Source organism: Drosophila elegans, unplaced genomic scaffold (assembly GCF_018152505.1).
Source record: "Drosophila elegans isolate 14027-0461.03 unplaced genomic scaffold, ASM1815250v1 contig_520, whole genome shotgun sequence".
Lineage (NCBI taxonomy): Eukaryota > Metazoa > Arthropoda > Insecta > Diptera > Drosophilidae > Drosophila > Drosophila elegans.
In genome coordinates, this window is record NW_024545903.1 from 1,664,853 (window position 1) to 1,688,074 (window position 23,222).

General features: G+C 42.3%; 1 protein-coding gene across 2 annotated transcripts; it reads right to left on the minus strand.

The window, feature by feature from the left end:
• Positions 1-26: 26 nt before the first annotated feature.
• On the minus strand, positions 27-19,301 carry LOC108134643 (RNA-binding protein asd-2). 2 transcript variants are annotated; one of them, XR_001773830.2, is made up of 9 exons: positions 18,617-19,301; positions 13,356-13,440; positions 6,729-6,814; positions 6,358-6,621; positions 2,584-3,190; positions 1,312-1,581; positions 479-635; positions 140-382; positions 27-52 (listed from the first exon to the last, which is right to left on the minus strand). XR_001773830.2 is itself a non-coding variant. In XM_017255032.2 (8 exons), the coding sequence occupies exons 2-8, from the start codon at positions 13,408-13,410 to the stop codon at positions 283-285; spliced, it is 1,539 nt and encodes a 512-aa protein (XP_017110521.1). In that variant the 5' UTR covers positions 13,411-13,440; positions 18,617-19,301; the 3' UTR covers positions 27-282. The 2 variants fall into 2 exon arrangements, 1 of the variants encoding a protein (XP_017110521.1); XM_017255032.2 differs by having other exon boundaries at positions 27-382.
• Between the last annotated feature and the right edge of the window lie 3,921 nt (positions 19,302-23,222).

The window sequence follows — 23,222 nt, forward strand, 5'->3', positions numbered from 1 at the left end:
TGCATCTGTGGAAATAAAACATCGCATTGCAAATAGACGCTCCGTTTATTCTCTGTAAAAAATAAAATCGTGTAGCACGAGCTCGAGATTTCGCTCGGATAAGTTCACAGTTAGTCCCTAAAGATCGGTATAGCCTTACTACGTGGAAAGTGCGCATCAGCTGCGCCAACATCGCTTAGTAATATTGGGTAATCCCCTCGAGATTCTTGCTGGGAGGCGGGGCAGGTGGTATTCGGTCAGATTGGTCTATCTGGGCAGCCGCAAGTGGAGCAGGTCACTGGGTTAGACGCCCTGGGCGAGGCCCTCCTTCGATAGCGCCAGGATCGGCTGGTCCACCGCCTGGTGCGGAATGATGAAGGGCGAGGCCAGCATCTGCAAGGGTCTAAGAACAAAGTCAATTGAAATAAGTTCCCCGCTCCCCGTTAACTCTTCGCAATCGGAGTACGTGCTGGCTCCTCTCCGTTAGGGGGCAACTCACTCAGCGAAACTGGTGGCCGTCACCATCGGCTGGCGGACCGAGTGCAGCGCCTGCGAATTCTTGGCCCTGGCCAGCAGACTCATCACCGTCCGCTTGGTGGGGTTCATTCCGGAGCGGGGAACTCCCAACAGCGGGCGCTTCCTTCCCAATCCGCCACCTAATGCACAGAATAAAAATATCACCAACATTCTGTTATTGCTAGTGCCTTTTTTACATTAAATTAATGGGTTGCTATAGAAATAATTTATTGAGTTCTCTGAAACTATGCAATGAACTCAAAATGAATCTATTGGACCTTCAAAGTATATAAATATTGTAAAAAAAACCTTATTAGTGATTTGAAAAACCTAAAGATTTCTTTAGCACCCATAAATACAAAATATATCGGTATTAAACTGTAGATTTTAATATCTTTTGATCAAACTATGTTCAAATAATAAGTATTCCACATCATAGACAAAGTTGTTTAGGAAAAATACTAATATGTGTACCAAACTAAATTGTTTACAAACTGTCATTATTCAAGCTGTTGCAATTATAGAAAAGAGAACATGATATTCTGGATATTTAAAATGTTATATTTATCGATTTCACAATTGTCAAATTACTGGACTGTTGTTCAAATTTATGTTTCCTTAAAAAGTTGTATACAAAATTGAAAGGTTCTTAAATTAAATATGAAATTCTTTCTAAACTTGCCATTTTCTATGATTTCTTAAAGAGCTAAAACCATTTCTACTATGTTTTGAACGACAGCTTAATTGCCTTTGACTTTTCCTTGCGCACTTATCGAGATTAGCTGAGGAAGCGAAGCTTCAGCTGCCAGGACTCACCTATGTTGATGGTCTTGACGTTGCGCAGAGCGGGATGCAGAAGGGCGGTGCCCGGTGGCTCCAGCAGCGTGAGCGTCGATCCGGATGACTCCCCGTCGCCGGACAACTGCAGGGCGGCGGCACCCACGCCCACGCCCACTCCCACTCCCGCCTGGGTGGTGGGCAGGCCGGCCATGGTGGCCCCCACCCCGGTGGCCGGCTTCAGGAGTCCACCGATTCCTGCGGCTGTCAACTGATGCTGGAGTGCCACTGCCATGGCTGTGGTGTGCACTGTTGGTCAGAGAACGGGAACCGGATGAGTGGCAGCTGGAGGATTACTTTAAACAAAGGGAGTAGGAGACTGGCTTTGGTAACCGAAGCTCAGAATGCTCTTCTGGAGAGATTCCTTTGTGTTTTGTATCACAATTAAGTTCAACCGTTAGGGTGCTCAAAACAAAACTGTAATTTTGGTCTGCAACAAACTAATTCGAAAGCCAATTAATTCTGTTTCAAGTTTTTGACATTGCAAGAAGGTCCAAAGGGGGTTCCTATTCGAAATCAATTAAAAGCGTAATGCTAATTAAAGAAAAATAAGGTATTCAATGACAGTAATCAGTACTTATGAGTTCTACACTTTAAACTTTTTTCCAACAAATGTATTTTGGTATGCTTTAAATTATAATTGTTGGGAGTGGTTCACTCAGATAACAAAATTCTTTGATTTTAGGGAAAAAGGACTTAAATTTAGGAAATAAATTTAAGCCTTCCATATGACTTTTAAGCAACTAATACTCAAATTAAGTCAATTTTTTCTAAAATCAATTAATTTTGTTTACTGAGTGTAGTTTAAAATTTGTGTACTAGCTGGTACTGTCTTAATTTTAACCAAAAACAAAATGTATTGAATCTCCTTTTACTTAAGAGATATAAGATCTGAAAGGACTGGCTGTAAGTACATTTATTTTAAAATAAAAACATTTTTTTTTAATATGATTGAACTTTTCTGTGGGAAATTATTTCTGAATTTCATGCAACAACGTTCGTGTGAAAGTCGCCACTTAAGATGTGGCATTAAAACGCCACCTTTAAATATGTAAATTCGTAAATAATATAGTGAGGTAAAGTCCCGCTTAAGTGCATATCATCCCCTGAAAGAGTATTACAGCTTGAATGGACTCGACTCTCGACTGTAGCTGGATTGTGTTCATTGGCTCTGTCATGCACTGCATCAAAGGCAGCTGAGCAGTAATTTCCAATTAAGAGTCGAGCCCACTGCGGCCGGAGTCCACTTACGTGCTGCCGCCGTCGTAGGAGTCGCCTGTCCGGAGAGATGCTCCCCGCAGGCAGCCGCCGCCGCGGCACTTGCTCCGCCGTGGGCCTGCTGCAGCAGCTGGTGGAAGTGCGCCTGGTGGCTATGACTGTGACTATGGCTATGGTGGTGCTGCTGCTGGTGGTGGTGCACCTGCTGCTGTTGCTGCTGCTGCTGCTGCTGCTGCTGCTGGTTTCCGTGGGCGTGTGCGGGGTGCAGGTGGGTGTGGTGCTGGTGCTGGTGCGGATGCGGATGCTCGGAGCTGGTCGTGCTGATGGTCGTGATTCCGCTGATTCCCAGGCTGGCGCAGCTGGACGAGCAGTCGAGCTTGTCGACTGCGGACAGGCACTCCATGCCGCTGGCATCGTCCGATTTGTCATCGTTGGACGTGTCCATGTCGGCCAGTCCGCCGCCCAGGCCACGCCCACTGGCCCCGCTGGAGGAGGAGGTGGTGGCGCCACCGCCCACCTGGTTGCTGGTATTGATGGTGGGACTCTGCGAGTCCTCCAGCGAGTGGGCACCCAGTGCGGGCGTGGACGTCAGCGCCTGCATCTCCCACATCTGCTCCTGGCGGATGTCATCGTGGTAGTCCTGCGTTCAAGAGATGAGCGATTCAGTGATGAGATTGGATTGGACTTTAGGTCCCATAGGTAGCTTAGAAAGTGTTAAGATGAAAACCCACAACCAAACCCAGTTGGAAATGTGATTGGGTATGCAAATAACATTCGTTATATCTTGTTTAAGTTTAATTCTTAAGTTCATGAGATTAAAACTAATTAATTATGGCAAATTAATAATAGCATATAGCTATCGTATGACTAGAGTTTATTTTATCCGTGTTATTATATTCTACTAATATTACTCTTTAAATATGTTTCCTAAATTCCTATATTTTAATAATATAATAAGTAATTCCTGAAGCACACTACAGTCAATTATGTGACAATTAGAAATATGGCTCTTCAATGAAGAATTAGCTTACTTGCATAAAGTATTGTTAAACTCAGAGAGGTTTTGCCAAAGTTTGCCCCTGATTAAAGACCTACATTTTCTTCACTGAGTATAGTTAGAGTATCTTTTTCTGGCACAAGTTTATCCAAGCCCCTTCCGGCGTAAAGCAATTCCGGGGCAAGAATGATACTGTCCATCGCTTGGGGGATTAGTGGTGATGCCACTGGAACACCTCAGTCGGACAATTAAATTTAATTCACGTTTCCCTCGCCGACGTCGCTGGCAATAAATGCGAATTTTATTGGATGTCAATTAAAAGTTTGTGCGCAGCCACGTTTCATGTGTCGCCGGCGGAACACCCTTTGAGCGGATTCCATTTCTGGCCCCGGGATACACACACACACACACACACACACACTTGGGTACATGAGTGTGTGTATCTGGGTATCTGTGAGTGCTTAATGCAATTATGTGGGTGGCGGTATGGCGGTGGGCCTGGATGCGATGGATACACGCACGCTGAAAACTCCAACCCGGTAGATACACATTTCATCAACCCCATTAACCAACTAACTTGTTTATGAAAATCTCTGAATCGCATTCAACATATGTATGCGGCACTCCCATTTCCTAGGTTTTAAGTATCCTTAAAACTGTCACACAAGACGACGTTTTTATGGCACTCGCTGGCGAACACATAAATCGTGATTGCAGATGCCATAAACAATTTCCCGCCAGGTGGGTGAGGTTTAAATATGTCGCAGATCAGAATCGCACAGACTTCACAGCCAAAATAAAAAAAAACCTTCACACAACCACACACACACACACAAAGTAACCCCAGCAATTTATCTAAATTGAAACAGTTTCTGCTTTCATCGCCTTTCGTCGCCGCCCTGCGTTTGTGATATCAAATAATTTCTATGCAAATTTTCGTCGTGTGTAATCAGATCGGAATAACTCACAGGGCGAGAATCTGGATGGGACCAGAGCACACACAGTTTCAATGTTGCCAACAGCTGCCAGTCAAAGGTCGGGCAGGATGTCAATATATTAGGTTACCCGACCCCAGCTTCGAGCTCATCCGGATCCTCTTGAACTGGAACTGCTGCTGCAGACGATGATGTGGATGTGGATGTGGATGTGGATGATGTGAAGGAAGGGCTGCTTAAGCCCCGACTTCAAAACAATGGGAGGGCGGTGCGAATTGAATTTTGTGGGAAATTATAGATCAAAGCATGGGGTCTCAAGGTATAATTTGCAATAAGCAGGATGTACGGCGCTCATTTGTAATTCGCCCCATCTCTCGGATACGGGCACTGCAATGGCCGGATACCCCAGATAGATGACCCGGCATTCCGTTTAAATTGCTCCATGCGCACACCCCACGTTTCTGCCTGCATCTTAAAGAAGATATATAAATAAAGTATGCCGGCGCCGGGCGAGTGAGGATGATGCCCAGGACTTGCCGCCTGCAGGACTCCCAATCCGCCCGTATCCCTCTATCCCTGTATCCCTGTATCCCTGTCTGCAGGCTGCAGATAGTAAACGGTTAACATTTGTGTCTCAAGTGGAGGGGTGAGTTTCCAGGGGTGCAAAGGGAAATCCCCTTTCGCACACCATGGCTCCACAAGCTGGCAGTGTTGGCCATGGCGTTATGGCGATATGGCGATCTGGCGATGGCAATGGTGACGACGATGGCGTGTCGAGCGCCGCACAATGGCCAAAGGAGGATGCCAGCCAGAAGTTCCCATTTCCAGGGCCAAGCAGGACGAAGTGGGCGAGCCACGCCCACCTCTCGAGTGCCGAGGGGGTGGCAAATGTAATTACAGCACAATGCAATTTAGTCAGCGAGCGCGGAGAGCAGGAAACTTGCTGCATGCCACGCGAACACGGAAGCTGAAGTCGATAACGAGCCCAACCTTGGAGGAGTCCGCGCAGCTCCAGACCAACCTACACTCTCAAAACTATTTGCCATGACTTTCACAAATTTGACTTTAATTAAAGTCGTCAGCGAGTTCGGACAACTTTCGTACAAGCAAAACACAGTTTCCTAAGTTGAAAGAAAAGGTGCTCATCAAACGTGACTTTCTCGAAAATATATCCTAAAAGCGAGCAAACCACCACTAACTACAAAAGTTGAATATAGAAATTTTGAGATATATGAAATTAATTTATGGAAGTCTAATTTGTTTATGAAAAACCAACGCTCTTATTTATAATTTATAAAACTGAATTAAATAAAATATATTTAACATTTTGTATAAACTAAACTCTTATTCTAAAAGTAAAAGCATTCCGCAATTAGGTCTTAGCTTTCTATTTAGTAAATTTTTGATATGATTAACATATTGACATTAAAATTTAAAATTTATTTTTTGGGGTCCGTTTTACAAAAAGTAAGAAACGTATTTAGGGAACTGCGACCAACTCTAACCCTTGAGTTTTGAAAATTGATATGTTTTTGTTTTTAATATGCGCTAAAGACCAAAATATATATCAAAAATGTTAATATATTATTGACTCAAAGACAACCATTTTTGCTGAGTGCTTGCATATTCTTCGAATGTATTTCCAAGCTCGAGTACACTTTTTTCCGAGTGCACTACCCGTTGGCATAACTTTAAGCCCCGTGTCGCGGCAAACTTTAAGATGCTCATTTGCCTGCTCGTGGAGCGGACGAAAAGTAAATCATTAATGGGTATTAAACACAAACAATGCCGAGAGGGGTGCCCCAAATACGGTCGCTCTGCCCAGCTCAACGGCACTCAACTGGAGTGAACTGGACTGGAGTGGACTCTACTCACCGGAACCAGAAAGCGGCGCACTTCCGCCAGCGCGTAGGCGATCCGGGCGTGTGCCTCCGCCGGAGCCGCAAAGGTCGAGATCTCCACGTGCAGGTCCTCGAAGAGGTGGGCGTAGCGACTGTCGCCGCTGCCCCTCAGCTCCTCCTCCTTCCGGCGGTCCCGCATCGAGCCGCGTCCCAGGACGGCCATCTTGCACATCGTGTCCTCCTGCAGGCGCTTCATCGAGTTGCCCTTGGGTCCGAGCAGCTTGCCCACGAAATTGAACTGTTGCGGCCGGTCAAAGGATGCAAAGATGCAATGAAAATGTTTACCCTCCGTTAACTGGTTTCCACACCAGGGTCCTTCTCATCCCTGCCTCCTTTTCAACCTACCTTTGGGTGATCCCGCACAGGAACCGCCACTTTGACGGCCACCTTGACCGGCTTGTCGCGAGTGATGTCCAGCATTTTAAGTTTCTCTGCGGTTTGGAAATGGAAAAGGGAAAACGGGAAAATGCATTCAGCGTAATGAGCGTGTAATTAAACGTGCAATTTAACTTTATGGTGGCGCATTATATGGCCAAAGGATGTAAGAAATAAAATGTTTAATGCCCTGCGCCCACCGGAAAAAAAGAATACCACAAAAGTATCAAGTTTATGAAATATATTCCATGCTTCAGAAGCATTAAAAGTAGAAAATAAAGATTATATTTCTCTATTATTTCCCAAATGTTAACGAGTAATTAAACTTAGTGCTGAATCCCTTCACGTTAAGTTTGAACAACAGTAATTAAAGAAATGAAAATCTCGTTACTTTAGCGAACGAAAATTGAAAGTATTAAGTATCCACCCTTTCATATTTCATTACTTTCGTGCAGTAAAAGAGGGGGAAAAAAGGTAATAAACAGTTCCTAAACTTCAGTCATCAAGTTCATTAATTGGGTTAGCTTACTTATACTCGTTTTTAAACTTAATTATCTAACAGTCTTATTGAGGAAATTTATGGGTCATGTAACTCAGTTTTACAATAAAATGGTATGTACATGTCAGTTTAATTTAATTTAACATGAATTGGGTCAAATGACAAAATCTTGTAAATGTGGAAAGTTTAAGCAATCAAATGAACAAAATTATATTTGTATAAAAATTGTGTAATGAATATATAACATATATGAACTTATAAAATAAAAAATATAAAGCGCCGCGAAGTTTAGTGAAAACTAGTATTTTTGCTCGAAAATTCAAAATTAATCAATAACAAATATAAGTTAATACAAACAAATAGTTTTAAAAAATTAACTCAATAAGTATTAAATTGTTTTTTAATTTAAATCTTTTTCAAAATACATTACAAATATGTTCGAAAATTATGAATTATTTTTTCAAGCGCAACTTGGGGACGTTTAATTTTATTTAGACGTATTTATTAGAAGTTAATTAAGTTGTGACATTACGTCCATTGAAATGGTGTGGAAGGACTTCTAGATTACTCCATTCATTTTCTGAACGCTGCCGTGTGAATAAATGTGCGTATGTATATATTGCGCACTGTTCACACCATCAGTTGCCCCCATAAGTATGCTACAAACGGCAAGTTCATCGGATTATCTCGAGCTGACTTGTGTCACCTGCCCACACATCCGCACTCGCATCCGCATCTTGGCATCCTTCTTGTAACTAGTATCTCCAATCTAATATCTTTATCTATAGCTGCCCGCAGCAGACGCTGCGACATTTGTAAACATTTGGCGGAGCCTTAAAGACGACTATATATATATATATATATAGGTGTGAGTCCTTTCTTTGCCTCTCGTTCTTCGGGGCTTTCTCTCAGTTTCAGCTGTTTGTAACTAATTAAGCAAAATGCTTCTGCACACACACCCAAACAGATACAAACCCGAAAAAGAGGGGCAGGGCTGGGCAGGCTGGATAAATCTGTTGACAGGCCCAAACATGAAAACATTTTTGTTTGCTCTTCAGCTCGGGCTCAAGTCCTGGCAAGGACTCACGGGTACACACAAACAAAAACACCCGCTGGAAAGAGCGAGAGGGGATGGTGGAGAGCGAAGGGGAGCAAACACAGACTCACACCTTGGGAAACACACACTCGCACACACACTCAGAGGCATCGTCACTCATTAGCAGGCGAAATGGCTTTCTTAACACCTTTTGTCGTTGCCTTTTGCATGGAATGCAACATTTGCCTGCAACAGTGCTGTCACCTTAGCGGTTTTATAGCTTAATTGGTATTCGTAACTGATGACTGATGATTGCAATTCTTTTTGAATACTCGCATTTTCTATGCTAATACTATTCCTTGGCAAGTGTTTGTGTACTAGACCAAAATAACTAGTATTGCAAGCTTAGAGCTTGCGACAACCTGGAGTTTTAAAATATGCAAAAACACTGCTAAAATATGGTTATTTATTGTTATTTTCGGGAGATGACCCTAAATTTTGTTAACATTTAATTATAGTTTTAATCAAATGCGAAATGTTGGTGTCAATTTTTTAAAGGAGGCTTATATCATTAATAAATAACAAGGTAAGAGTTTGACTAACATTTTTAATCAAATATTTCAATTGACTAAACCTATATAACATTTTGAAAATAACCTAATATTAAGAAGTTTAGTCATTAAAAATTTGAAAAAGAAAATTGTTTACAGTGCATAAAAGTACGGTTGGCAACAATTTTAAAATTCAAAATATTTAAATGAAACTCGCATTACTCAAAGGCTTTCCGTTTGGCAATCTGCATCTGACATCACTGGGAGCCCCCGTATCTTTTTACCTGCTTACCGCGCACTTTCCGCCACCGACCTCCAACCAACCACCACCCACCACCCACAACCTTCTTGCAGACGGCCTTTCTGTCTCTCCTGCAATTTCTTGTCAGTGGCAGCAACATGCATAAGTAGCTGGCAGTTGTCAGCGAAGTGCACTCTGATGGGCCTCAGCCAGGTGGGCGGTGGGTGGTGGGTGGTGGAAGGTGACGGGTGAGGGGGGCGAGGGCGGGGCAGGTGCTATTTCAGGCGGTGGCAGAATTGCAAGTAGGTGAAAGCAAAGATCTGTGTTAATTGTTTGGCATTGCGGACCCCAGCATCATAATATTTATGCTGCCTCGAAAACAAAACAGAATGCCATTCTCGACCTGGGAAATCAGTATTCATACTTCGGCTTGATTAATTACGTTCATCAGCCCGAGGCGGAATATCCTAAAAGGATATCCGTGTTCTCCTTGTGGCCGCTTGTCCCGCAAAAATTAGATTAATTTCCATTTCATTCAACATTGCGTGTCATGCTTATTCGAGGGGAAAACGAAAGTTGTGTTGTTTTCCCTCGGCTCGGACTTTTCAATTAGCGACGTTTCAACGGCAATTAAATTCGCCTGAAATAACTTTTTACGCCCGCCTTTGTTTAAAGTAATCTATGCATATTTGTTTTAATTAAACGATATTTTCAGGGCAGGCAGCGTAATGTGTGGAAAAATACCTTTGCCCATCTGGTATTTAAAGCACCATTAATTGGTCTTTTACACAATGATTATGTAAATTTATTGATTTACCGGCGCTGCTCGAAAGAGCAATAATAATAATAATAATTACTTTTCGCTCACTGCCATCGCATGGCAATAACTATGTCATCCTGCGCCCGCATCGCTCGAAACTTTCTGCCCAGTTTCAGTTCAATTTGGCAAAAGTTTCGGTCCTGGCCAGAAGGTGCGGGCGAATTTGGCCGCCGCCGCCTAATCTCCACTAATTTATGGCCGGCACGGCCATTAACGTAATTAGGTATGCATTTCAGGCCACCAGGTGACCCCGTCATTCCCCGCCGTCATTTTGCAGCCAGAATGCAGTGCGAGTCCTGGCAGCGATTCAGGTCCTGAATGGCAAGCACTTGACTAAACACTTGATGGTGTAAATCAGATTTAAATATCAACTTGCCGCAGCCACAGACTTTAGAAACTATAGCATTTTCCTGCGCCCCCGCCTTCTCTTCCCCCATTGTTTTTCCTCGGCATTTCCTTGGCTTTTCCGCCATTTCTCCCTCGGGGCAGGTTGCTAAACATTTGCTCAGTCACTGCAATTGTTTCCGTTGCCACTTTTTGTTGCCTACTCCGTGAGTTTTGTTTGCCGCCGCCCACCCGGCCGATGCCATATTTTCCACATTTTCCTTTTGCGCGCCGCCTTCTGTTGGCCTTTCCGGGTCATTTGCTCGTCCGGAAAAGCGGAAAACACTGTCCTGGGCTGCTGCTGCTGCCTACTACGGCGGAGTCAGTGGTCCAGAGTCCGCAGTCCTTCGACCATGTCCTCCAAGTCCTCCGTTTTCCTCATTCACTGCCCTGGGGGCAGGCACTTGAGCCAACACACTCAGCCCCCGACCCCTGACCCCTGGAAAATGCCTGGGAAAACCCTCTTCAGGGCGATGACGCTGTCTTGGGCATGATATATAAGCCTTTTATTTTCCCCACCTCTGGCACCTGCCTGCACGGAGAAAAACCGAATTAAGCAATCAAGGAACTTCTGGGACAGAAGTCCGCTGAGATTTTCTAGCTATGACATCTAAGACTCCATTTAAAACTATCTGCTGTTATAGAGATTTACCTAGGGGTCCATATCTGTTCCAAAAGGACTAACTAAAATTGGAGTGCAAAGATGAGTTCAAACTTAAGTGTTTGTTCCATTCGAAATTTCCCTTCAAAATACTTATAAGAAACTTATATCAGAAACTGTGTGGTATAAATATTTCATGTATAAAGAACTTGAAAAGGTCAAGTCATACTTCAAAAGTATATTTTATCGGCAGAGAGTAAAATGCTAAAAGAAAGCTCTTAAAAAGTTACTTTTGAGTTTGGAATAATAAGTTTTTCTTAGATTTAGGCAATTGGTTTATTAAGAGTGAAAACTTTAAATCAATATAATAATTGAACTGTCTTTCCTTTAATCTCACCAATTTCAGGCACATTTTTGCTCTGAGTAAACTTAGACAAAGGTCACTTGGGAGTCAAGTGTATGAATGTGTATTCGCAAATTATTCAATTTCACAGCGAGAGATTTCCCTTCGTCCCGCATTGTCCGCTGTCCGTTGTCCGTTGTCCGTTGACCATTGACCGTTGACCATTTCAAGATGGCCCAAAGGGCCTGCCAGTTTAATCAACATTTCGTCAGTGTTAATGTCTTTGGCAATTTCTCGGCTCGTGGCCGAACCATTGATGGTCCATTTAAGCGATTTTCGACAGGACACCGCTGATACCTTTGCCGGCGGCTCCCTTTGGTTTAACATTTCCCCGGGGACGGATTACCACGGAATGCGTCTCGTTAGCCCAAAACAAAAGTAAAAATAATCATAAAAGAGAAACACAACCGGGGCGGCAGCAGGACAAAAAAAAAGTCAACTTTTGCCCAGCAGCTTACATGTCGTCGGTGGTCGGGGTCTAAGCATCCGCTACTGCTATGTCTCCGCTTGTTTATTATATCCCCTTTTTATGCTCATTTCTCTCCACGCCGCCCCACTTTCGCCCCGGCGACAATCTGTAATCCAATGTAGCCATTTTTTGTTTAAATTTCCAGTATTGCTCGGATTAGACTCAACTCGAAAGGGAGCGGCTACAAAAAGTCAGCTTTGATGGATATATCCCAACGCTTCTCGTCCTTTTCCGCTTTCCTTTATTTTTTTTTTCTATTTTGATTTCTTTGTATTTCTTTCAATTTCTTTAAAGCTTAACTGCTCGTGCCCGGATTGAATCGAGCGAGTTTTGAGTTCAAATGAAAGGCAAAGGCAAAGTCGGCAAATAGTTTTGTTTTCGCACATGACGTAATCGACTGCTGTGTGTTTATGATTAAATTTACCCCCAGCCAAGCAGGTTTTTCTAGAAATGGGCGCTCCTCGCTATCGGTATCAGCCAGTGTGACGGCGACAGTTTTTACGACGGATGCCAGGATGCCCGCTCGCTTTTATGTCCTTCCTTAACTTTTGCGTAAACAAGTCGAAAGTCGAAAAGGTGGAATAGCAGAAAAAATTCACATTTTCTCCATCCAGTGGAGCCGGAAAATTCAGATGAAGAGTGTGGATGTGAGTGTGGGTCTTTCTAAATGCCCTCAGAGCATATATGAAGGTGGTGGTGGTGTTGGTGGTGGTGGTGTGGGTGGTTGGTTAAACAGAACGGTGGTGGCTTCTTCTTCGTCTACTCTGAGCTCTGTTTGTCTTTCCTTAGCTTCCACCCCCCTGCCATCTCCACCAGATTCGATTCCTACTTATACGGGGATATACACTGTCATTCGGAACTATAACACAGTTCAGGGGACATTCGGGCCATTTGGTCAAAGAAAAAGAAAGTAGATTCAATCGTAACTTTGATTCAGCGATAAGCTTAACCCAATCGATGACTGACATTTCTGGGAATTCTACAAATCTGTTTTCCTTAACGGAGATTGATATTATAGAAACTATCAGATAAGATAGTTCAGACAAATTTAAACTAAGTTCAAAAAGGGTAGGTAAAGTAGGCATTAGTAGAATTCCTTTTGATCTAAGAAAACTTGCCCTCCAACATTTTCTTTTATATATTTTAAGGATTTAATTTTTTTTTTTGATAATATCAATTTGAAAATTACTTTTTTATAATAAACTAATAATTTTAATTCAACAATTTTAAACGAAATACAAATTAAAAATTTAAATATTAATTTAACATATAAATGATATATATTTTTGCAAACTTAAACTTCACTCTATTTTAGTTGTTAGATATTTAGGTTTTAAAAACCATAAACATATTTGGGCAAAATAGTTAATTCCTTTAAAGACATGTGTAATTTATTGTAGTAATAAGATTACATGTATTTAATTGTGCACCTACTGGTAAATACGATTTAATTAAAATCTTCATGGATGGAGCGCTTTCCAAAACTCAATAAGCCCTACTAAAACTCAAAACCACACTGTACGCCTCAGTCAGTTTGTGTGAACGACTTTGCCGAATTCTCGGCAGTTGTCGCCAATTATATAATCCACATACCTGAACCTTTCAGGGACCTCTCCTCCAGCGCACTTAAGCCAGCTTTGGCATCCATCCTTTGTTGCTTTTGTTGCGGTGACGGTGACTGCAAAGTGAAAGAATGTGAATAATCTATATGAGCATGTAATAATAGTTTGAGGCCAAAGGGATTTCGTCCCTTTCAAGTTTTCAGCTAAGCCATAGCATCCCCACCCCCTCTACCGCCCTCAAGAGCCCCGCCCCTGATCGGCCCTTCAGTCGACATCTTGCGGTAAGCCCGTGTAAAAAGCTTAAGGAAAACTTTGGAAAATTTTTATCATAATGCAGCTGACAAAAACGCCCCAACATTGTAAATACTTAAGAAAGTTGCGGGGGCGGCGGGGGATTTTATTTCAAATCTGTTGATAAGTTCCATAATGAAATAAGCCCGGGCAAAGTTGGTAGCGATTTCTACGCATATCCCCAAAGACAATCGAAAGTTTGTCTAACCCCGTGGAGTGAACTTTGCCGAATCTTTATGAATATTGATTGCAGCTGCCGGTGATCCCTGGCCCTTTTCCTTTTAGCCGTTTGCGGATTGGGTTTCAGTGCCGTCAGCGATTGACTCTCATCCTGTGCCCTCCATCCAGCCATTCATCCATCTGTGGAAACCAAACATTTGCCCCATTTCGAGTGTCGAGTATCGGTTTCCCCAGTCAGCAAATATGGCTGACATGAAAGAGGGACCCCGTATTTGAAATAAAACTCAACTCATCTCATATCGTTTCCCGAGAAGAACGTACTATAGATGTACACTTCAGTGTCGGTTGGAGCGTAATCGGTGACCCCGATTCCTTGTGCTTAGGGATAATTGGCCAGTGCGCCCCATTAAATTCTGTATAGCATCCATTCCCGATTGAGAATCTCCGCCCGGGCATAACATCATAAAACTCTAAGAAGTCGTATAATTTTCAGTGCCATAAAACACTCTGTCACGCTGCTTAATTGCCTTTCACAATGATTTCAACTATTTGTTTGGCAATATCTCTCCCCCTTTTTTTGAGTTTTAAGCCAAGGCACCTGGAAAATTGATGGACGGCCGATAACGAGCGGAAGTGGGTTAAAGTTCTTAAAATTAATGACAGCTCAAGCGCCCAAAAATCTCCGCCAATGTTTGTGTTCTTCTCCTTGTTTTCGTTGTTGTTGTCGTGCTTGTCTCCTTCGCTTTTCTTTTCTGGGTCTCTGGCGTTTTCCCAGCTTGCGCAACTAAGTTTGACGGATTTGTGCACAGTTTCAGATTAATGCTGCGATTATTGTTTACCGTTGGAATTACGCACAGTGGGACAAAAAGGGGTTATATTTGTCTTGCCTAAACAAATGTAATGGATGGGTGCAGTGGGGTCTACTTTCCCGCTTTTGTCAAAAAATAAACATAGATAAAATTTTTAAAATGTACACTACTAAAATAAAAACCATTTATTCATAAAGTAACTGTTTCACTAGATTTGCAGGATTTTTAAATTATTAGAAAGACTTAAAACCTTACATAGAGGAACTAGTAAATGTTTAAGGTTCAAAAGCAGGTTCAAAACTTTTTAACATTTTAAGGCTTTTTTGCCTTAACTTTTTTAAATATTTTGCTAACTATTAAAAATGTTTTCATTCTATTTTTGTACGTGAACTTTTAGGGTCAGATTTTCTTTATGTATTTAATCGTAAAATATTACAATGTGAAATGTGAAGAATTTTGCAATGCATTCAATGCTATTCTTTTCTGCTTATTTTTGATTAAAAGCTAAATATTGTTGTAATAAAACAACAATATGGTAGGATTAAATAGGATTAAATTATACTATTTAAATCATATCACCAATAAAGGAAAAAAGGGTTATGAAAAAAGTTGTACCTGCCGTTAAAGCGAATGAAAAAGCAATATTTTAATTTGATATTCACTTGAAATTGCAGATGTGATTTTAAAAGTTTCCTTTCCCTCACTTACCTACTCTACATTTGCAGTTTTTTGTTGCTTTTTCCACTGTGCAAAAACAGCGACCGCCTTGTGTTTCTTATGCAAAATTTAACCCAGTGTAGAGTAGGTCGGTTCACTCAGTCGGTCGGTCGGTCGGTGGGACTTCGGATCGGTGGGCTGATGGCTTGGGCGCTTGGCTGGTTTGCTTTATTCATTCCCGCTCCTCGAGTTCCTGCCGCCTCCCCTCTCGCTCCCACCTTGCAGCCCCTCTCGCTCCCACTCGCTTGTCTTTGTATAGCTCGGCACGCACGATTTAAGGATAACGAGGATGGAATGCAGGAAGCGAGGCAAATATTTACACAGTTGGATGATTTAGATAAAGAAGACATGAACATGAACCATAAAGCGAACGAAGAAGGCGACAGTGGCTGGCTACGAGGGGTTGAGGGGTTGAGGGGGAGTAGGGTGGACGAGAATAGAGATATAGGGGAGAGTAAGCCCAGGGACATTATGGAAACTGGGACGGACATTATAAGGGGATAAAGAAATTTGAATACAATGAAGGGGATTTCGGCGATAGTCGTGATTACCGAGCGCCACTTCATGAAACATGAAATTGTAATCCAAATTAATGGCGTTATCTTGCAGGAAGATCCCCGCCCCCGCCCCCGCCCCCGCCCCGTTTTGCCATACGGAAATTAATATATTCCCAACACAAGGCAATTGTCAAACTGCTGCAATTGAAGATAATTAAGTTAACAAAAAACATATCCTTTTGATTTAAAGTCAGTTCTGGCATATGCCGCCTTTTAGTATGCAGAGCAATGTTCACCTGGATAATTTATTCAAGCGAATATTGCAGTCACAGTAACATCAGAAAAATTGAAAAATAAAAACTCAAATGGAAATGCAAATACACACAACACAAACAAACTCGCACATGCATGGCAAGGCAGTAAACTCCACAAGCCCGTCACCCACGTCTACGTCCACATCTATATCCACATCCATATCTACATCCACCTTCCATACCCACTCATATACACCCATCCTGCAGCCATTGCTCATCCTGCGAAACGGGCCCACTTGAATTCTGTATCTGCATTTTCCCAGCTACGTGTCAAATCCGTCTAAAAGCCGAAGGGCTCGCATCTGCATGTAAATGAATGTATAACATATTTCAGCAGATTCGCACAACATTTGAATTATTTGGGCATTGTGTCAACATTCCAGCATTCATAAATCCCGAACGGACGATGCATAGCGGATCAAGTGCAGGGCACCAGAAATTGGGGGCGACACAATGCCCTTTCATCTGCCATCTGAAAAGTCTTTACGCCCTCTGCCCGTTTCTTGTTGCTATTATTTGTTTTCCTCGAATTTATTTGACCAGTTGGTCAATATGGAAATGCGAAAATGAAATATTCAAAATGCCTTAGGGCGGAGAACGGAAAACGGAAAATTCCCGGTCCTTACCCAGCAAACCCATCAAACCCACCGATCCACTATCCACCAGTTAACGCAACCCCTTTCGACCGTGTTTGCCTGCTAACTGCTAGAGGAATTCCTGACCGGAAATTGTTTCACAAGCGTTGGCCAATTAATTTCAAAAAATAATGGAACAATTTTTTCTGCCCTCTTGCACTGGAAAAAAGCATGAAATGGCTTTGATTCGATTGTTGCATATTGCAGAACTCCTTTGATGGATAAACAAAAACGTTAACGATAAAAAAAAACTATTAAACTATTGCATTTTTAATAGTACATCCCTGACGTACGCAAAATTACCATACAACACAATACTATTCTTAAAGTGCTTTTTCCAACCGCAATATGCGGTTTAGAATAACTTATAATTCCTCAAAAAAAATGTAAAATAAAAAAAAATTATTTATTTTATGAAACTGCTTTACTAATCGTGAGTATAATATCATAATAATAAACAATAAAAGTAGAAATTATTTCAATAGCTTTCAATGTTAAATTCGCTTCTTAATTAAAAGTCATTTGCGAAATCCATTTCGTTCTTCGAGTGCATGAAAGTATAGAAATGTATTTTTAACTAGAAAAACCGTGGAGAGTGAAGAAGGCCGCATAGACCCGAAGAATTTGTTTATTCAATCGACTGTACGAAATACTCAATCAAAAGCACTGTCCTCGGACCTGATTTTATTCACCGATTTCACATTCCAGATTCGCGGAGAGCCATTGTAGTGCCGTTGATTAATCGATGTGGCTATCAAAGCCGCAAAATCGAAAATCCCGCAGTGCTGCACTGTGCTAATGCATTTCAGAAATTGATTTATGGGCGGGTGCATTTTAAATCTGCCGAACTAGAACAAGTCAGTTTTCACCATTAATCATATACCTAATCTGGTATTCATGACTTTTTCCCCTTTTGTAATGAAGCACAAAATAGTTACTCGCTGGCCACGTCCCCTGTGGGAATTTTTGGGTGTCCTGACCCCTGACCCCTGACCCAGGAAAGTTGGCTTTTTAAAGCTGGGCGAAAACAAATTCATAGACGTGTCCTTCTTGTAATTCGGCCAGCAAATATGCAACCAAATGTATAATTCAGCCACAAAAAGTAAAACTTTTCCCTTTATTCTCGAATAAGTTGGCCGCAAACCCAAAAAATGGCAATGCCAAAGGTCTTTTCTCCCTCGTAGGCATTCCTTCATAAATAATTTCATGATTCCAAATTCCACTTCCACTCCCTTTTTTTGTGTTCTACCAAAGAAAGGTTTTTGAGGTTCAGGTTAAAGTCGACGTTGAGGTTGAGGTTTATGGACCTCGATTCACCTACATACTCGTACAGCCCCCAACCGCACCGCCGACTTAATAAATTGGTGTTCATCAATAATCATCTGTGTAATAATTTATCAGAATTAGTTATATTTTGCCAGGTCGGAGCGGAAATCACCAAATAAATGGCTTTCCACTCTAGTACCCGCCCACTGCCTCTGCCGGCGATGAGAGTGAGATAAATCAAAAGCAATTACATTCATTCATTCTCGTTTATATGACTGCCCCGCCCAAAGATTCCGATTTGACCAGCCTCGAGGGGAATTAGTCCGAGAACTGAGGACTGAGGACTCTGGACTTTGGTATTTGGACTCCGTATTCCGGACTTCAGGGCCCTTGGACACACACATTTTCCCCGCTGGCTATTTGTACTTCTGCTTTGGCAAATATACTGCCATCGAGCCACTCCAGCCAAGCCGCATTCCAGGTGAATAATTAAGTTACTTAGCCCAACCGTAATTAAGTCGTAACAGGTGTGAAAGAGCCACCCCCACATTTCATACACTGTCGAACGTGACCCAATATTTACCTAGTTAAGAAGAAATTATGCCTAGATTGCCTAGACTTGCTTTAATCCGAGGTGCTGGAGCACATTTGTCGCAATTTGTCGCTATTTGTCGCTATATTCACAGTCACTTCAATTTTCACTTTGCCAAATGACAAATGCCTGGGAGCGCTTATTTCATTGCTTATTCATAGGCCGTAAACATTTCGCGCGGAAATTCATTGGGGCCTGATTAAAGATGCATGCCTAAGGTGCGACGCCTTGTTCCGCTGCTTTTAATTCCGAGTCGAGTCGCCCGGCCGCATGCCACTTCACCTCCACTCGGCTCCGACGACCACCAGACCCAGTAGAACCAGACCCGCGGCTCTTGGGAGATAATGTCATCCGATTTCGGCTCCCCGAAACCGCACGGATCCAACTCTTTTCGGTTAGGCACTTTCCACAGACGGCAGCCACAAAACGCCACCGGAGTGGCAACGGCTATGGCGTTAGTGATGGCGATGGCGATGGCGACAACAAACTTTCACTGGAGCTAAAGTGGGTGGCCATGCAGCACTTGACACAAGATAAACAATTTGTCTCTCTTGGGCAACTTGGCGCCAAACACCTGCAGGTAGGATTGGTGTGGGTCCTCTAGCACTCTATCACTCTAGCACTACGATCTCGGAGGGAACCGCATTCCGGAGTTGGTGAACCGTTCCGTTAAGAGCCCGACGCGCAACTGATGGGAGCTGAATGTGGCCAGCTTGCTGGAGACCCCGAAACTGACAACTGTGGATGCTGATTCTGCGCAGTCCCCATCCCCCGATGGCATCTACATCCAACCAAATCCATCCCATACTGGGAACAGTGGCACGATAATGCAGGCCAGATGTCCTGTGCGTCGGCATTTCCGTTATACTTTAAAATGCACACGGCCATAATTACTTTCGGCTTGGCCCTGCGATTAGCCAAGTGGATAGCTGCCCTGCTCCGGATTGGCTTCCCTCGTTTTTGGAATCTTGGATGCATTTCCTGATTATTCCGGCTGGAGTGACGGAGGTCTTAAATTTTAATTCACTCCGTTGAGGTAAAGGTTCTCGTGAAGCTGCTTGTACTTTGGGATTAAAGAATCCTCAAAATTTTAGGAGCACATCATTTTAAAATATTTTTTTGTTGGCTTTTGGAAATTACCGCTTGAAAATGATCGAATCTTACTTTAAGAATCAGGACCAGATCCTTTCGAATTTAATAAATATTTTGAATTTCTATTTTCTATTTTCTTTTGCTAAAAATGTTTACATTCACTTTCGTACCATTTATTATAAAAAACAAAATAAAAATCTTTAAGTTTTGTTAAATTTATTTTTAAATATATTTTAATTATTTTTAGTTTAATGTAAAACACAAAATGTATTCCTATATTCTTTGGTGCCAGCAAAGAACTCAATGAACCCACAGCATGAATTGCAAAGCATCCTCTGCTACAGAAACGCGATGAATTTTTATGGTAACAAATGCTTCGGCAAACGAGTTGCATAACCCCCGAAAAAGAAACGTTCCGACCTCATGCAAGAATCTCATTCCGACCGAATCGATCGATCTGCTAGCGGGAAATGGGCGGTTTACATTGTGCTCGGTGGCGGCCTTAGACCGAAGCCAAAGCAAATTTACATTCAAGTTTTCGGCAGCGTTTTCCAACCACAGGAAAAAACAGAAAGCAAAAACGAATGGCAGAGAGAAAGAAGAACTACTACTGGAACTACATGCTATATATGTTCAGCATAGCATATAGTATATTGAAGGAACCGTGGCCACAACGGCATTTCCCTTGTTTATCGTGGCCAGAGTGTCCTGCACCTCCACCCCCACCTCCATCCCCCTTGCCCGCCTCCAATTTAACCGAATACAAAACGCTTTAGGGTCCTATTTGGATACCGTTCAATGCACCAGGGACTTTTCCCATGTATGACAAACAAACATGAACAAAGTATCGCATCCTTGGTGGCGACTGTATAGGCTACATGGGAGGATATGTTTGCGTGGCGCACTCTAATTAAAATTTGTGCCGCCGGCCCAACTGCAATGCTTGCTAACTGTTTTACGAGGTTACAGCCGAACAGAAACACAAAAAATAAGCCGAGTTTCGAAAAAAAAATGTGCTGAAAAAATGCTAAACACGAACGGAAACTAAACAATGTCCGAGGGCTCGAGAAAATTTAATAAACTCATGCCCCAAGCGATTTGTACTCGTAATGCCTGAATGAGCTGGAAATTCGTTGGGATGGCAAAAGAGATGGATGGTTTAAATTAGAGGTGCGCCCTTTGTTCGATAAAGAAATTTGTTTTTTTTTTTTAATTAATTAATTTTCATAATCAGATTCTGGTATAGCATACAAAACATCTTCTTACAATACTTCCCTGTAACTATACCAGCTTTTGTGTATGTGCATTAAGCAATTTCGCTTTTGAGGTTTACATGTTCTTGATCAAAACTAGAACAGAGCTTGTAAATTCAGCAAGATGCATTAAAAGTCGTTCACACTGAAACCTAAAATTTTTAAAACTTTGTAGATAAAAGATTTTGAGCGCTTTATAAATATAAAAAAAAATGTTTCAAATCCAAAACATATTTAAAATGTATTAAAAAATTAATTTTAACTTCAGCTTTAGCAAATAAATGGTTATATTAAATTTAAAACTGGACAAAGACCATCTCAACTTGTTTTCTAACATTGGGTATTATAACATTAAACAATATGGGTGAAATTCGCAACCCATGCTATTTGTTCTCATCACTAGTACCATCCGAAGATCAAGCCCATTGAAGTGCATAATTTAAATCCATTACTCGACCGTCGTTGCGCATTAATTGTGCATTCCATGACGTTTAATTGCAGTTAACTGTCGGATGTTGAACATGTGATGACATTTGTTTGATGTGCCGGGAACACACATGAAAACATGCCCAGGGATTGAAGTCAGAGTCAGAGTTGCTTGAGGTCCCCAGACTAGATGCAAAGTTTTAATTGATTTCCTGGCCTGGAGAAACCGATTCCGGGACACCGAGATGGAGACACTTTGCCAGGCCAGGCATAAAATCATAATTCAACAGGCGAATGGGAGCGGAGCAAACATGTCGGCAACAATTTTATGCCCGAGCTGGGGGACTGCAACTGCAAAGTCGGTTCGGTTCACTTTAGTCCATGTTTTGGGCTTAGAAGTTTCCGCTTTTGGGGCTGGCGGACCAACTAAATGCCAGCCGTAAACTTTGGCTTTAGTGCAGTGCATTCCACTTGCCAAATAAAAGGCTACAAAGTGTTTTGTGTTTGCCATCGCAGTTTGCCCCAGCCACACTTTGGTGGCGTTCGCCAGGAAGATTGTGACATCACACATAAACTTTTGGCAAGCAACTCGAGTTGCTCCCCCAAATGGAATATGGGACTAAAGGATATGGGACATGGGCGAAGGAGCAGGAGCAGGAGCAGGGGCAGGAACCGGAGAAAGCGAATAGCTGACGAAGTAGGCATAGAGTAGGCACACCAAGATGGCATCGGCGCCGTCATCGGCATCCGGTTGCAACTGCTGGGAAAGCCAAATGTGCCATTTATAATTTAAGCGGGATTAAAGTTTCCTACAATGGCGCTACTTGCCACAGAACATGCCGCGCTTCGGTAAACTTTTTTTATGCCCGAAAGGATCAAGGAACCAAGCACCAAGCACCAAGGAGCAGGGAGCATGAAGCAGGGAAGCAAGGAAGCAAAGGGCAAGGAGTTGCCTGCAAATTTGACATCCGCGCCCCAGACATGGCAAAGCGGATTAGGCAAGTGGCCCCGAGACAAACTCCGCAGAGCGGGACACTTCCCGAGTTCGCTTTCGTTCGGAAATTTGCTTCACTTTGGGGAAGAGAACTTAGATTGGCGGCAAAACTGTCATCGGCAGCAGCAGCAGCTCCTTGGATCCAGTCGATGGTGTCCTTTTATTAACTAGTTTAACTCTAATTAAGTGCATTTGATTTGGATCGTTATATGGGATCTTAGATACTACCACAGCTTATATTTAAAGTGGATTGGATTAAACCTTACAGGTTCATAGTCTCTTTCTTGATCAAAATGGCATAGAAAATACAAGAATGAAAACAACGAAAAATGTATATTGCTGTAATTTTTACATATATAGGTATTTTAAGAATTGTAAAGAATATGATGTTTCTGTGTTGCTTCAAAAGGTTACAAATAATCTTTATGTAAGCCCAACTCATTATATAAATGGTTTTCCATTACCCTTTTGATTTTGTGACCTAGGCTTAACCCTTTTTTATTGTCAAAACACGATAGCCACAAAAAAGGAAACCCGAGCAGGAGTTTGTATCACATAAAATGTACAAAGTCAGTGAATTAAATTGAATTATCCAGGTAGATACCCAGGAAATTCTAACTCACCTGACCACCCGAAGGCAAAACAATGTTCAAAGTTTGTCCCCAGAGTTTTCCCACGTGAAATTGAAAACCGGAAGGTGGTCGGGCGACTGTTTTTTCATCGGTGCGTCCAAACTGCATTTCCCTTTTGCCAAAGCGCTGGAGATTTTGGAGCAATTGCTGCAGCGTCCATTTTCCCATTTTCCCACGTTTTGCACGGCGAACGAGGATGA